Genomic DNA, 15,582 nt, shown 5'->3' with positions numbered 1-15,582 from the left:
AATAAACTCAATGTAGTGCTACAAGCCTGTTTTCCCAGCACCCAGAAGGTAGAAGCAGAAGGATCGGCAGTTCAAGGTCATCCTGTAAGACCCTCAGAATGAGGAGTCTTCCAGGTTCGGTCGATACCCCAAGAACTCAATGTCCAGTCCAGTTGCTGCAAAACGCAAGAGGCTTTAATGAACAGGAAACGTTTGCGCAAACGGGCTCCTCCAGCACGCAGGCTAGGGAGAAGCCCCCTCCCTTGGGCCCAGGTGTTTTTAAAGGCAAACCCACAAGCTTAGGGAGGGGGTGGGACCCTCTGTCCATTGAGTACATGACCCTTGGAGGCCGGATGGTCTCGCTATTAGGGTCAGCAGACCTTAGGACTTCAGGTGTGTTAATTAATCTTGTCTGGGCAAACCAGAGTTACAGCTATCTCTTGACCCTATTTACCACCTGTTGACTCACAGGAAAGGAGGGGCAGTGTGAATTCTTCTTATCTCAGGGCCTTGTGAGAGGAAGCTAGCAAATTCCAAGGAACAGATATTGGTTTTTAGGTTAGTCCATCATTAACATTACTTTTTAGGTCTTTCAATCCTTAGCTACAAAATGAGTTCAAGGCCAGCCTGGGCTGTGGAAGACCCAATCTCAATAAGCAACAATAACAATAGCAACAACAGAAAAAGAAACTATTGGTGATTCTGGTGAGAATTAAGGCAGAAAGGGGAGGGACAATCAGCTTCATGTAAAATTCTTCCATGAAGTTTGGCAGAGAAATACAGGAGTACTTGGAGGGAAGATATTTGAACACTCACCTTGAGATCAGTTGCTCATTCATTGATGTATATTGCTAAAGCTGTTGATATATAAGTGACTGCCAGCTTTCTTTCCTTCCAACTCACACCTTCTGCCAAATTCAAATGGACCTTTGACTAGTTTTGCTGTTGTTTGAAATGGAGCCTCACTACGTAGCCTAAGCCAGCTCAAACTGGGAACCCTCCTGTCTCCTCCTCTAAAGTGCTGGGATTATGGGCATATACCACCATAGCCACCTTATTGTCACTCTGTGTAAAAACTATTAGTGCCTTTCCACGACTTGCTCAAGTAGTCCTTATGATACTGAGACATAATGTCATTTACAGATGTGTTGGGCCACATTCAAAGATAGCCTGCCAATGGTGGCCTGCCAGCGGTGGGCTACAGGTTAGAGATGCCTTTTCTAAATGGTCCCTAAATGCCAGCTAAGATGTATCATTCAAACCTTCCAAATCCTTCAGTTTATACTGTTGCATTTGGCTAGAATATTGCTCTTCTCCAGTCTTTGCTTCTTCCGATCCTACTGGGCCTTCAGGTTCCATCTTAGCTATAGTAACACTTCCTTAAGCCCCTTCCTGAGCCAACTCCTCTGCCCCCCCCCCCCGCAGTGCTTCCTACTCCCATCTAATGCATGCTGACTCTCTCACTTTGTCTCTCTTTCTATCACATTTTGCTCTGAATTTAATTTGAGGTTATTGTATTCCTATATATTACTTGAAACTGGCTTTATCTTCATCTTTCTGTCACAAAAAATGCCTACCATGCACAGTATCTTACACACACACACACACACACACACACACACACACACTAGTCCGGCATGGTGAAGAGACATGAGAGGTGTAGAATAAGTGGAAGGCCCCTGAGCACCCCTCCCCCACCCTTTCCCCCTGGAGGGGCAGGGCAGGGCTGCCAGTGAAACACCACTATTCCTTCTTCTGTCACCAAGCACTCTCTGCTCCTGCGGGCGGGTACAGCCCGCTCTGGGGACAGTGCCAGGTGGGGAGTTTGACTGGGGTGGTACACCTGTCAAAGGGGAAGGCAGGTGTCCTAAGGGAGGACAGAAACCTCCTGTGGAGCAGAAGGGCAAAAGCTCCCTTGATCTTGAAGTTCAGTACCAATACAGACCCGTGAAAGCAGGGCCTCTCCAGCCTTCTGACCTTTTGGGTTTTAAGCAAGAGGTGTCAGAAAAGTTACCACAGGGATAACTGGCTTGTGGTGGCCAAGCGTTCATAGCGACATAGCTTTTGTTCCATCGATGTTGGCTCTTCCTATTATTGTGAAGCAGAATTCGTCAAGCGTTGGATTGTTCACCCACTAATAGGGAGTGTGAGCTTTTTTTGGTGGACAGTCTTTTTCATATATGACTTAGTTAGGTTTCTATTGTTATGACAGAACAGCATGATAAAAGCGACTCGGGGAGGAAAGGGTTTATTTTAGCTTCTAGTTCCACATCACACCCCATCACTGAAAGAAGTCATGCATGAACTCAAGGCAGGAACCTACAGGCTGATACAGAGGCCATGGAGGAGTGTTGCTTACTAGCTTGCTCTTCATGGTTTTTTTAAAAAAAAAAATAGAATCCAGGGCCACCAGGCCCAGGCAGCATCACCCACGTGAGCTGGAGCCTCCCACATCCATCATCAAACCATGAAAGTACCATAGACTTCCCCACAGGCCAATCTGGTTGGGACATTTTCTCAATTGAGGTTCCTTCCTCCCAGCAGACTCCAGCTTGTGTCAGGTTGACATAAAAGTAGCCAGCACAATGGCTTATAGTTTAAGCTTTTAGAAGAATAATCATGCCATCCATAGTGACACACACATGTAACTCCAGTATTTCAAGGTTGGGGAATGGGATTCTTCATCAGGGCCAGCCAGGGAGCCATAGTGAGATTTGACTTAGAAACAAACAAAGGGAGGGAGAAGAGAAATGAAAAAGAAAGTAGCGATGGAAATAAATGACATTCCATTGTCTGGCTCTGTCACCTCTTAACCATTACTGTACTCTTGGGAGGTGAGAAAAAATGGAAACAAAAAGCAATCAAGTACTTTCCTGAGGCCATATACCTTCTAGCAAGTGTAATGATACTCCCCCCCCCCCAGGGTTTATGACTCCTACTCCTGTTTCTTCTAACTTTCAATAATGCATTAAAAATCTTTACTAAACGTGAACTATGTCCAGGTACTGTTTCAGTTCATGGGGTGCCAGCAAAAGGCAAAATAAAGACCTTGCTTTCAAAACCTTCTACTCTAAGACACAGCCAATATCGTTAGGTTCTTCTAAGTGCTATGAAGAAAAGGAAAACAAGGTGAAGAGGGGGGAAAGAGTGAGTTTATGTGGCCGGCCTGTATAAGACTCCTGCCATTTCACCGAGGGGCAGAGGGAAGAGCGGTCAAGGTACAGCAAATTCAAACCCTGCAGTCTGGAGCATACCTGGCTGCCACTCCACCACTTTTTAATTGTAAATTTGGAGGCTGTATCAGTGACTATCTTTATGTGCCAGACAAGAAATGTAAGCAGTAATGCGTGGCCTTCCCCAGTTAACTACGTAATCCTGACGTAGTGAAATGTATAGCTTTAACAGTCGCAGAGTCAGGACCCTCTCCAGCCCAGATCCTGGGCTTCTGCTTCCCTGAGCATCCAAGTTTGCGCAAAAGTACCCGCGGAAGGTCCCGCATTCCGGGGGGAGGGAAATAGGGGCGGGCAGTCCGCTGCCGGCCCCGCCCCTGCCGCCGGCTCCGCCCCTGCCGCCCCTGGGATTTCCCCCAGGTCCTAATGAGAACGGAAACAAGCGCCTGCAGGTCGAAGCCGGCAGCGGCTTCCGGGAGCAGTTTTGGACCGCGCGGGCTCCCGTCGGCGCTCGGCTTTCTCCGGAGGCGGCGGTGGAGAAGCACAGCCCCGGCGGCGGCTGTTTTGAGAGCCGCACGCTGTCAGCATGGGCGACCACGGGCTGGAGCTGGCGTCCATGATCCCCGCCCTGCGGGAGCTGGGCAGGTAGGGCCGCGCGTGGTCGCCAGCCTCGCGACGCCGGGTCTCCTCAGCCGGCGGCGCGGCCTGCGGGCGCTTTCTCCCCTCAGTGGCCGTTGGCGGGAGCGCGGTGGCGACGAGCGTGCCGGGTGCCCGCGCGAGTTTCTGCTGGGCGTGAAGGGTCTCCTCTGGTCTTTTTAGCACAGCGGCTGGCTTCTGGAAAACCTTCCCTCGGTCCCGTTGCTCTGATCGCTGCCGGGGGAGCCCACTGGCTCTGGTTTTGTCTCAGAATCACGGCCCCGCTTCCCTGCGAGGGCAGTCAGTGGCCAGAAGGGCTTCGGGCAGCCTAAAGATGTGGCACCCCTCCCCCACCCCGCCCCCTCACCGCGGCGACCGACCCGTTATTTTAGTCCGAAACCCGAGGGGCTGGCCCCACGTCCACAGAGTAACGTGCACAGCGTCCCCCAAACCGAGGGTGTTCCATATGTAAACCCCTCTTTCCTGCTTGCCAAGCCGGAGCTTCGCACGCCTTTAAAACCCCAGGACGCGGGGAGCAGAGGCAGGCGAACCCGAGGCCAGCCAGGTCAGAAAGGCAAAGGGACAGAAACAAAACAAAACAAAACAAAAAACAAACTCAAAACAAATGCCTGGTTTCTGTCTGCCCCTAGAGGCTAAAGGAAGCCAGGTTCCAATCTGAAGAGCTAGTGCTTGCCACGCCCCTCATCGCTTCCCTCAACAGGAGACCATTGCTGCAGAGTTATCCATTGAAATCGCTTTTCAATCTCTTAGAAACTTGGCACGTAAAGTCAGTCCTAACCTTAAGTCTGTGGAATATCGGCTTCCCTTTTTGCACCGTAACTGGGTTCATTTCTTCCTGCTGCCCATACTAAAAATCTAAATTGGATGATAAATGAGAAGACCGATTTTGTTTGTCCTAACTATATCATCACTGTGATATTTTTCACTTTGCATAATTGTGGCAGATATACTTTATGGGAGCATCTAGTAATTTCTGTCTTTCTAGAAGTGTGAGTAAAGGTGCTGATTTTGGGGAAACTGATAATACAAATTTTGTTGTTTCACTAAGATGACCTCAACACATGCACCCTAGCACGAGCACTTGTACTTATATGGACACGTACATACATATATCATAAACACATACAAACTAAAAAAATAATTAAAATTTTAAGTTAATAGCTGTTACTATACTAAAAACATATAATTTGGCAACGTAAAAAAAAAAAAAAAAAAAAAAAAAAAAACTCATACCGGGTGCTGGTGGCACACACCTATCCCAGCACTTGGGAGGCTGAGGCAGGTGGATCTGAGTTCGACCAGCCTGGTCTACAGAGCTAGTTCCAGGACAGGCTCCAAAGCAATACAGAAAAACCCTGTCTCGAAAAAACAAACAAAACAAAACAACAACAACAAAAAACCCTCATAATTTGATGAAAAAGTGGGTAAGGAAATTGAACACATTTATCTCCAACGAGGTTATAAAAATGGCTAACAAGCAAATGAAAAGACAGGTGTTCAAAATGATACAAATCAACAAAGTTGATGTGATAGGTTGGGAGGCCAAGGCAAGGGACTCACTGAATTTGAGGACAGCTTGGACTACCAAGGAGTTAAAAGTTATGCGTTGAGACATTGTCTCAACTACCCCTCAAAAACAAAACCAAAACAAGGAGTTACCATTTCTAGACCATTATAATAACTGTTGTATATGTAAAGATAACCTTTTTTGTAGAAATGTTTGGTAAACTTATGGGGAAAGTAAAATGATACAACTTAACCACTGTGGAAAATGGAATGAGTATGCTTTAAAGGAGGGGAATAAATACATAGTTAACCTATAACCCAGCAATTCTTTTTAGTATATACACAAAAGAATTTAAAGCAGAGATTTGAACAGATAATTTTTATTCTATTACTTATAGCAGCATTATTCACACAATACTAACTGGTGGAAGCAAATGTTCACCAACAGATATGCCTCCCAAATGTGGCATAAATATAGAGAATATTATTCAGTGTGAAAAGGAAAGAAATCCTAACATGCTACAGCATATATTTTTATACTGAACCAGTGGTTCTCAACCTGTGGGTCTTGGCCCCTTTGGCAACCCTACCTCCACGATTATGTTTCATAACAGTAGCAAAATTACAGTTATGAAGTAGCAATGAAAATAATTTAATGTTTGAGAGTACCACACCATAAGGAACTATATCAAAGGGTTGCAGCATTAGGAAGGTTGAGGACTGAATGAAGTAAGTCACAAACGGTAAATATGATATGCAACTAATGTAAGATACCTAGAGTAGTCATGCTCATGGAGATAAAATTGTGGAGTGAATATTGCTAGGAAGTAGAAGAGGAGGAACTGGTAATATATTGCTGATAAGGTGTAGAGTATGGAAAGGTCAATAGTTCGAGACCTATTGGGTAGTAGGAATGTGATGAACTTAATGCTATGTAAGTATATACTTCAAAATCATAAAATGGTAAACTGTATAATTTATATTTTATCAAAATAAACCCAAAGGATTTTTCTAAAATTGATCTGATTCTATTCATTGCTTCCTTTGTGAAATTCCAACCTTGGCATTTAGAATCAATTTCAGATTTCTCTCTGGCCTTTCTGTGTTTCCTTATGGCCCTTCAAATTTTAGCTTAGGTGTTTCTCTGGTGTTGTTATAAATATCCCAGGCTTCCCCTATTAGGAGCTATGTGACCTTAAGGTGATTTACCTTCCAGAACTGTCAGCTTCCTCAGATCCAAATTAGGTTTAGTATCCTATCTTGTTACTTATGAATTGGAATAGCATTGACAATAATGTTTAGTCTTACTTCATACATATTGACTGACTATATCTCCGTGCATTTTTTGTTTGTTTGTTTGTTTTGTTTTCAAGACAGGGTTTTTCTGTGTAGCTTTGGAGCCTGTCCTGGAATTAGTTCTGTAGACCAGGCTAGCCTCAAACTCACAGAGATCCACCTGCCTCTGTCTCTGGAGTGCTGGGATTAAAGGCATGTGCCACCATAGCCCGGCTCCAATATATATCTTATTTTGGAGTAACCTTAATTCAACTACTAAATAGTCACATGTGGTTAATGGTTACCATTTTGAGTACACATTTCTAAAATCTGCAAGTCAGATTCCTGCACTTTAAGATCCCTCCTCCCTCAAATTAGTAATGTCTTTAGATTTTCATTTTTAAGCAGTAGAATACTGTCTGTGTTAATATTTAAACTAATCACATTTGGCAAGTTCAACTTTAGAGAGTTTTCTTACAAATGAAAAGGTGAGTCCTTTTAAAGATTAAAAGCTTTTTGTTGGTTTAGCTTGTGAGAAAGACTCTTAAGTAGCATAAGCTGGCCTAGAATAGCCTCCTGCCTCAGTTTCCAAATTATAGGTATGTGCCACCATGCCTCTCATAAAAACTTTTTTTTTGCATTAATTTATCAGGACGGAGAGTTACACACAGCACAGGGCATGTGGAGGTCAGAAGATAATTCTGAGGGTTTGTGATTTCCTTATACCATGTTGGTCCTAGGGATGGAACTCAGATCTGGCCTGGCAGCATGTGCCTTTACATGCTAAGCCATCTTGCTAGCTCCCCCTCTGCCTCTTTTAACAAGCTTTTCTTTGTATTTTTAGTGCTACTCCAGAGGAATATAATACCGTTGTACAGAAACCAAGACAAATTCTCTGCCAGTTCATTGACCGAATACTTACAGATGTAAATGTTGGTAAGAAGGAACTATTTCTTACATGAACTTCAGGAATTAGATGGTTTTCCATGTAACATTATACTACCATTTTTTTTCCCTCTAGGTAGTTTTAATTACAGAGTTAATATTTGTTAGCGATACTAATTTCAAGCAAATTGTCCCTCAGTGTTGCTTGTTACTTAAAACATAATTTATACCTTAAAACCAAGTTTGTGTTTCTGTTAATAACTATGATTTTCTACTGGCTTCTTAAAGTTCTTTGATGTGCTAGCTGTAAAACATTTGATCAAATCCAAACATACTAACTTTTTTTTGGACAACTTGTGCCAATGGTAGATATACAGCAAATGTCACCCAAAAGACAAAAATAAAAACCCTGCCATAGCAAAAGTATGGTAGAGTTGGTAGAGTGGAATTTGGTACCAACCCTTTTTATGATTTATTGTAACCATTTAAATGTTCTTCTTTTCAATCCACAAATTTATAGGTTGCAAAAACAAAACACACACACACACACAAACCAACAAAAGGCAACCAACACTTACAAGATGTGGTTTCATGTGGTGTGCTCTCTGTTTTGACCACTTGCCTTTTTCTTCTGCCAACTCCTTATCTAGGGATTTCTTCACAATATTTTTCCAGAACTGTTTCCTCTTATCCTGAGTTACCATGTTGCACTACTATTTTTAAATGTTTTTGATTCCTTTGCCAGATTATCATTTTTATCTTCAGATTTTATCATGGTGCCTGGCATCTTGTAGACTTGTAGTACATTTGTTTGCAGAATGGGGTGTATGATAAATTATTGTATGTGGTTATTATAAAATTTGGTGGCCAGCTGGAGAGATGACTCAGACATTGAGCTGATTGCATAAGAATAAGGGCCAGCCTTTAAATCCCTAGCACAATTTTAAGAAAAAAAGCTGCAGTGATACACACCTGTAATCTCACAGCATATCTATAGAGCTTCTAGCCAGTCTAGCTAAATTGCTGAAGGTTCAGAGAGAGAACTTGTCTCAAGTGATTGACCTCTGACCTCCATATACACATTTACACACACACACCCATGAACATATACATACACTTACACTACACACATACAAAAAGAATATTAGATAAGATTATAGTATTTCTTCATATCTAATATCAGCATGAGTATCTGCTCTTTAAATTTTGGTTACCAAAGTTTTTATTATCAAAGTCTAGTTTCCTAACAAAAACTAGTTTAGTTTGTTGTGACTTGTTAAAAAGAATCTTTTATTTCTTAGTTGCTCTAGAACTTGTAAAGAAAACTGATGCTCAACCGACCTCTGTGATGTTACTTGATTTCATCCAGCACATCATGAAGTCTTCTCCACTTATGTTTGTAAATGTGAATGGAAGCCAAGGACAAAATGAAGCCAAAGACAGTTGCATTGGTAAGTACTATTATTTTATGTAAATCATCAGTTAGTTTTATGAATGCTCATCTTTTTCTTCTTTTCTGAATATCACACATACTTGACTATATACTCCCAAAAGTCGTATTTGGTGTATATTGGGGGGAAATGTGGTAGTGGTTTTGTTTTTTTGTTTGTGAATTAGGATGACAGTGTAACTGGCTGGCCTAGAATTCACTTTCACTTTGTAGACCAGGCTGGCTTGGAACTCAGATCTGCCTGACACGTACCACCACTCTCCAGCTTTAGCTACTTTTTTTTTTTTTAAGTTTTACTGGAACATCCTCTCTAGTTACTACAAAGCCTATTTAGGCATTCTATTTAAAAATACTTACTTAATGCTGGTTGTGCACACCTTTAATCCCAGATTTCAGGAGGCAGAGGCAGGTGGATCTCTTGAATTCAAGGCCAGCCTTGCCAATAGAGCAAGTTCTAGGATAGTCAGTGCTACACAGAGAAACCCCATCAAAAGCCAAACCAAAACAGCAACAAAAACTTACTATATTACCTTTTAAGAAAAAATTTCTTTCTATATGTTGAAGCTGTTTTCTAAACTTTTACTTTATTGCTACTATCCCATTGATTTTTTTTTTTATTTTTGTATTTCTTTCATAAAGGGATGCAAAGTAAACTTTTTCCTATATAATGAAATAATTTAGAATTTTGGTAGTATTACAAATATCTGCTTTGTTGATATATTCTCCCAAAGGTATTGTCTGACTCCTCCTGGCCACCTAGGTCTGCCTTGGTTGCTGCTGCTTTATATTTTCTTATTACTGATGTTCTGTATTTCTTCTGTCATAAGTTCTTAAATTATACTGCAATCATGTTGTCAGTCTTAGCTATGTTTTCTAAAGTATGGACTATAATTCACAAGTGGGTTATGAAATAACTTGAGAACTAGTAACATTTAAAACAAGATGAACTGGGCATGGTGGCATATGCCTTTAATCCCAGCACTTGGGAGGCAGAGGTAGGCAGATCTCTTGAGTTCAAGGCCAGCCTGGTCTGCACAATGAGTTCCAGAACATCCAGGGCTATGTAAAGAGATTCTGTCTCAAACAAAAAACATACATACATACATACATACATACATACATACATACATACATACATATATATGTAGATAGACTGTCTCAAATAAATAAATGATACGTGCATAAGCATAGGGGATTGAATCTAGCACCTTACTTGTAGTAGATAGGTAATCTACCACTGAGCCACATGTTCAACTCTACTTTCAGTAACTTTTCACTGATGGAAGCTGTGTGTTATGTCTTATGCATCTAATCCCTAGCACTTGAGAGGGAGGTAAGAGCAGGAGAATCATCAGGAGTTTAAGGTCATTCTTGGCCAATATCAAGTTTAGGCCAGTCTGGGATACATGAGATCTCATCTCAAAAAATAAAAATAGGATTTTGTTGCTGGAGTAATAATAGCTACTGTTTGTTGAATATTTATTATGCTTTGGAAACTATGCTATTTTACATAGATTACATTACTTGATCCTCACAATAACCACTAACATGGATACCATTATGCATCTTCAGAAAGGTGAAGTGGACATAACTAGTAGATGTAAGCTAGAACCCTTTTTGTGTAGCTCAGAAATTGACATTTTACAGTGCAGCTTTTCCATCACGTGGGAAATCTAGACTGTTCTCTTAGTGAGATTTATATTTTAAAAACCAATCATCAAGCATTTAGCAAATTCACATTTATGATATACTGACTTATTTAATGTATTTTCTGTTTGTTTTGAAGAATTCAGCCACTGGATCATTACAAGACTTTTACGGATTGCAGCAACTCCATCCTGCCACATGTTACACAAGAAAATATGTGAAGTTATCTGCTCATTATTATTTCTTTTTAAAAGCAAGAATCCTGCTATTTTTGGGATACTCACAAGGGAATTACTCTATCTTTTTGAAGACTTAATTTACCTCCACAAAAGAAATGCAGTGGGTAATGTTATGGAATGGCCAGTGGTTGTTAGTCGATTTTCAAGCCGCTTGAATGAATGCATGGGATGTTTACAGCCAGCTCCTTTGCAGTTCATGAACATGCAAAATGTAGAATTTATTGAAGTCACTTTATTAATGGTTCTTATTCATATTGTTCCAACTGTGTTTTTTAGACGACAAGAATTGTTACTGTGGCAGATAGGCTGTGCTCTGCTAGAACACGGTAGTCCCAAAATCAGATCTTTAGCAATTAGCCTTTTAACTGAACTCTTTGAGCTTGGAGGTTTACCAGCACAGCCAGCCAGCACATTTTTCAGCTTATTTTTGGAATTGCTACAACACCTTATAGGAATGGATGCTGACCAATTGAAACTGTATGAAGAGCCATTGTCAAAACTGGTGAAGACATTATTCCCCTTTGAAGCAGAGTCTTATAAAAATATTGAACCTGTTTACTTAAACGTGCTGCTGGAAAAACTCTGTGTTATGTTTGAAGATCGCGTGCTTGTGCGGCTCAAGTCTGATTTGCTGAAAGCAGCTTTGTGTCATTTACTGCAGTATTTCCTTAAATTTGTGCCTGCTGGGTATGAATCAGCTTTACAGGTCAGGAAGATATATGTGACAAATATTTGTAGAGCGCTTGTAGATGTTCTTGGAGTTCAAAAACATATTGGGGTAAGTATTAAAATTGCACACTAAATATTTTGTTCACTTAAATCTATTGGATGTATTAACAAAAAAAGAACATCTTGTGCAATAATGCATGTTGAGGGCATGATTTTCATAGTTTAGTCTCTTTCCCTGTCATAAACTTTTTAGTTCCATATCAGAAAAATTTGTTCATTATGTTAGTGAACTGCCAATGGAATAGATTGTTTTAAAGTAGAATTTATAAAGTATGTGTTTATAACAGCATTACTTGAAAGAGGGCTAGTTATCTTATTGGAGAAAATGACTTAATCATTAAAATTTTTATCTGTGAACAATTTTAGTGATATCAGATTATATAATTTTTCCTGTTCTGACTGTGGGGAAAGACAGGCAATAAAATACTCAGTTATGTAGTAACTTGATTCAGTATTTTAAACATTAAATATTTTATCTTATTTTAGCCTACAGGTCTCGCTAGATCTATGTTATGAAAAAGTCAGTGATTGCCTTATAAAAATTTCTGCATAGCATTTTGAGAAAGAGGGGAATGATTATAGTGTATTTGTGTAATAGACATTTTTAAAGCTATAAAACTATTCTTAATTGATAGAATATAAAATAATATTGATTAATGTGGATATTTGATTTGCTTTATAAGACTCAGAAACAGTTTATCTTTGTAGAAAACATGTAACTAACATCTAATGTATTTTTCTGTTTATAAATAATGTAAACATATCTCCTAAGAGGTGGTATTTGTAATTATTTTTGTTTTCTTAGTACTTGTTGGGACCATTTTATGCAGCCTTGAAAATGGAAACTATAGAAATTATCGAGGGAATTCAGTGCCAAACTCAACAGGAAAATCTCAGCGATAATAATGATGAGGTGTCACCAAAGAGGCGTAGACTCAGCTCCTCTCTCAACTCTTCCAAAAGGTCATCCAGACAGCCTGAAGAGTATGACCTCACCTGATTTTATTTTAGTTCATAAATTTTATTTACCTTAGAAAATATTTTTTGTTAAATATTCTGGTTTAAGGACAACTTTCTAAACATAGGCAATAGGAATGCTTAAAATACTGTGATTTACTAGTCATTATGATTTGCACTAGAATGACATGATATGTATGAATATAGTTACTGTGAATATTTTTTCATGCCTGTTTAATTTACCTTTTTAATATTAGAAAAGTATTAGCCTGTATTTCTATTATATTTCAAATCTTAACAAATCACTAATTTTTGTATGTAGCCAAAGAATTGCCATTGTTCAACCACATTGAACATTATTTAAAATCTGTTAAAAGTTGATAATACATTGCAATTTTTGTTTTATTATTATAATTACTGTTATGTGTGTATGTATGTCTGTCTTGTCTATATATGTGTATATACCACAACGACTGTAGAAACCAATGGGAATGGGTTCTCTCCTCCATCATGTGGGTCCTCACGATCAAACTCAGATTCTTAGGCTTGGTAGTAAGTGCCCTTATCTGCTGAGCCATCTTTATTTATTTATTTGTTTGTTTGTTTGTTTGTTTTTCCTTCAAGACAGGGTTTTTCTTTGGCTTTGGAGGCTGTCTTGTAGACCAGGCTTGTCTTGAACTCACAGAGATTGGCCTGCCTCTACCTTCTGAGTGCTGGGATTAAAGGTGTGGGCCATCACCACCTGGCCTGCTGAGCCATCGTGCTGGCTCTTTTGTTTTAAATATAGATGTTTAGTTATTAATTTTATGCTGGAGTATAAGCCTAGGGCCTGATGTATACTAAGTAAGCACTCTATTTCTGAGCTGTACCCTCACCCCACATTTTGTGTGTAATATGTTTGTATTATATATTAATGCGTTCTACTGTGATTATAATTGTTTGTAGAATTACTCGTGTGGATATGGACAAAAAGAGCATATTATGGAATGTACTGAAGCAGAAAGCTGAATCCCTTCAGATTTCCCTTGAATGTGGTACTCTAAGGAATCCTGTTGCTGAGAAGTTAGAAGGAATCACTATTGTATTACAGCTGACTGCTCTCTGCACTGTTCACTGTTTTCATCAAGACATGAATGGGTAAAAAAAAAAAACAGAAACATTAAAAGATTTTTTTTAATGTTTTTATTATGCATGTGTGTGGGTGCATGCATACTATGCAATGCATGTGGAGGTCAAGGGGCAACTTTGTGCAATCAGTTCTGCTTTTACATAGCTTTCAGGGAATGAAAGTCAGGTCATCAGGCTTTTGGGATAAGTGTTTACCCACTGAATCATCTCACTGTCCCATAAACAACTTTTAAAATTTTCTGTGTGGGCTTTTTTTAATGAATTTGAATTTACCATTTTAAGAAACTTCTTTACTTACTTGATTTCTGTGACCCTAGGACACAAACTTTGTAGGGAAGTAGGTAAGAAATTTTCTGTTGAATGTCTGCCAAAGATCCTGTGCTAAATGTTACTCCCATTTTAATCTTTATGTCAGTCCTAGAGGTAAATACTGTTACACCTTTCTTACCGATTATAGAGGTTAAAATGCAGAAAAAGACTTTTTTTCCCCCTTAAGCCTAAAATAACTTTTTCCAAGGACACATGTTATGAAGATAGCAGAGCATACTTATGTACAATTCAGAAACTCATATTCTTTTGACTATATTTCTTGAAATAGAGCAGAAATTTAGAATGCAGAAGAGGCAGATTTTCTGTTTAGCATCCTTAAATAGATTTTCTATCAAAAGAAACAAGTATGACCTTTTGAAGACTTACTTTTACTGCCACAATTTAGGACAGTTTGTGATAATTCTGTACTTTCTGACTGGTTTGTAATTAACCAACACAGAGCTGTACAAGAAGAGTTTGTGTGTTTTTAAACACTGATCAGGAGGTCAATCAGCCTGCTGTCTGTTTTTCTTTCTTTTTTAAAAGAATTTATTTTTGTTTCATGTGCTTGGTGTTTTTGCCTGTATGTGTGCCTGTGTAAGGGTGTTGAATCTCCTGGAACTGGAGTTACAGACAGTTGTGAGCTGTCATCTGGGTGCTGGGGATTAAACCTGGGTCCTCTTGAAGAACAGCCAGTGCTTTTAACCACTGAGCCATCTCTTCAGCCCCAAAAGAAGAGATTTTAGGAAAATTATATTAATTCAAATGCTCCTAAGCTTAGAATTTGAGATAAATTGGAAAAATAGATTATTAGATTCTTGATCTTTTCTGAAGAGTGTTTGCCACATCACTTACTAATTATACAGGCATGTCTTCTATCATTTCAGCCTGGTAATGCCAGCATTCAAAGATCCTAGATCAGTCCCCACATCACAAGACTGATTAAGAGATTAAGACTGAAGGATTACCACTAGGCCAGCCTAAGCTACAAAGTTAGACTCAGTGTATCTGTATGTCTCCTGCACCTCCCCACACATACTACAAACAACAAAAAAACAGTGACTTAAAACAACATTAAGAGAATACACTTAAACATAAGGTTGGTTTGTGTACTTACTTTAAATTGGCTTAAGGTTATAGGTTAGTTCTGTACTTAATTTTGGCTTTATTAAAATATGTTGAACTATAATAGAATTCCTAATTCTAAATTCTTTTTAAAAATGTACTCATTCCAGCCAGAATTTCAAGGACTGTCAACAGAATTATAAGAAGAAACCTCCAGTAGTGATAACTTGGATGTCTTTGGATTTTTATACAAAAGTGCTTAAGAGCTGTAGGAGTTTGTTAGGCTCTGTTCAGAAATTTGAACTGGAATTAGTCATTGATAACATGGTGAGAATTTATGATGCTTTGATGTATATGCAAGGTGAGTACAAATAAGTGATAGATTAACCTTAGTCATTCTAGAAATGGCCATTCTGTTTCTACCTAAAGTTTAAATGAAAAAGTGTTCACAATATTCAGAATATTTTCAAAATTTCTGTTAATTGAATTTATGGTAGTTTGTGAGTTTCATATTTACTTGTGTAATATTTTGATTGATTTAGTCAGTAGATATTTATTTAGAATGTTTAAATGTTTCAATTTAAGA

The 15,582-nt window shown here is 39.3% G+C and overlaps 1 protein-coding gene across 3 annotated transcripts in view; it reads left to right on the top strand.

Annotated features, from left to right (window-relative positions):
- Positions 1–3,588: 3,588 nt before the first annotated feature.
- Positions 3,589–15,582, top strand: part of Atr (ATR serine/threonine kinase) — a 90,972-nt gene continuing 78,978 nt past the window's right edge. Inside the window, exons 1-7 of one of the 3 annotated variants that reach the window (XM_051206961.1) lie at positions 3,589–3,794; positions 7,432–7,523; positions 8,774–8,923; positions 10,709–11,586; positions 12,343–12,521; positions 13,440–13,631; positions 15,167–15,357. In XM_051206961.1, the coding sequence (XP_051062918.1) occupies positions 3,736–3,794; positions 7,432–7,523; positions 8,774–8,923; positions 10,709–11,586; positions 12,343–12,521; positions 13,440–13,631; positions 15,167–15,357 (1,741 nt within the window). In that variant the 5' untranslated portion in view covers positions 3,589–3,735. The remainder of the gene's footprint in view (positions 3,795–7,431; positions 7,524–8,773; positions 8,924–10,708; positions 11,587–12,342; positions 12,522–13,439; positions 13,632–15,166; positions 15,358–15,582) is intronic. The other 2 variants (XM_051206944.1, XM_051206953.1) reach the window with 2 other exon arrangements.

Source organism: Phodopus roborovskii, unplaced genomic scaffold (assembly GCF_943737965.1).
Source record: "Phodopus roborovskii unplaced genomic scaffold, PHOROB, whole genome shotgun sequence".
NCBI lineage: Eukaryota > Metazoa > Chordata > Mammalia > Rodentia > Cricetidae > Phodopus > Phodopus roborovskii.
This window is presented reverse-complemented; position numbering and strand designations above follow the sequence as displayed.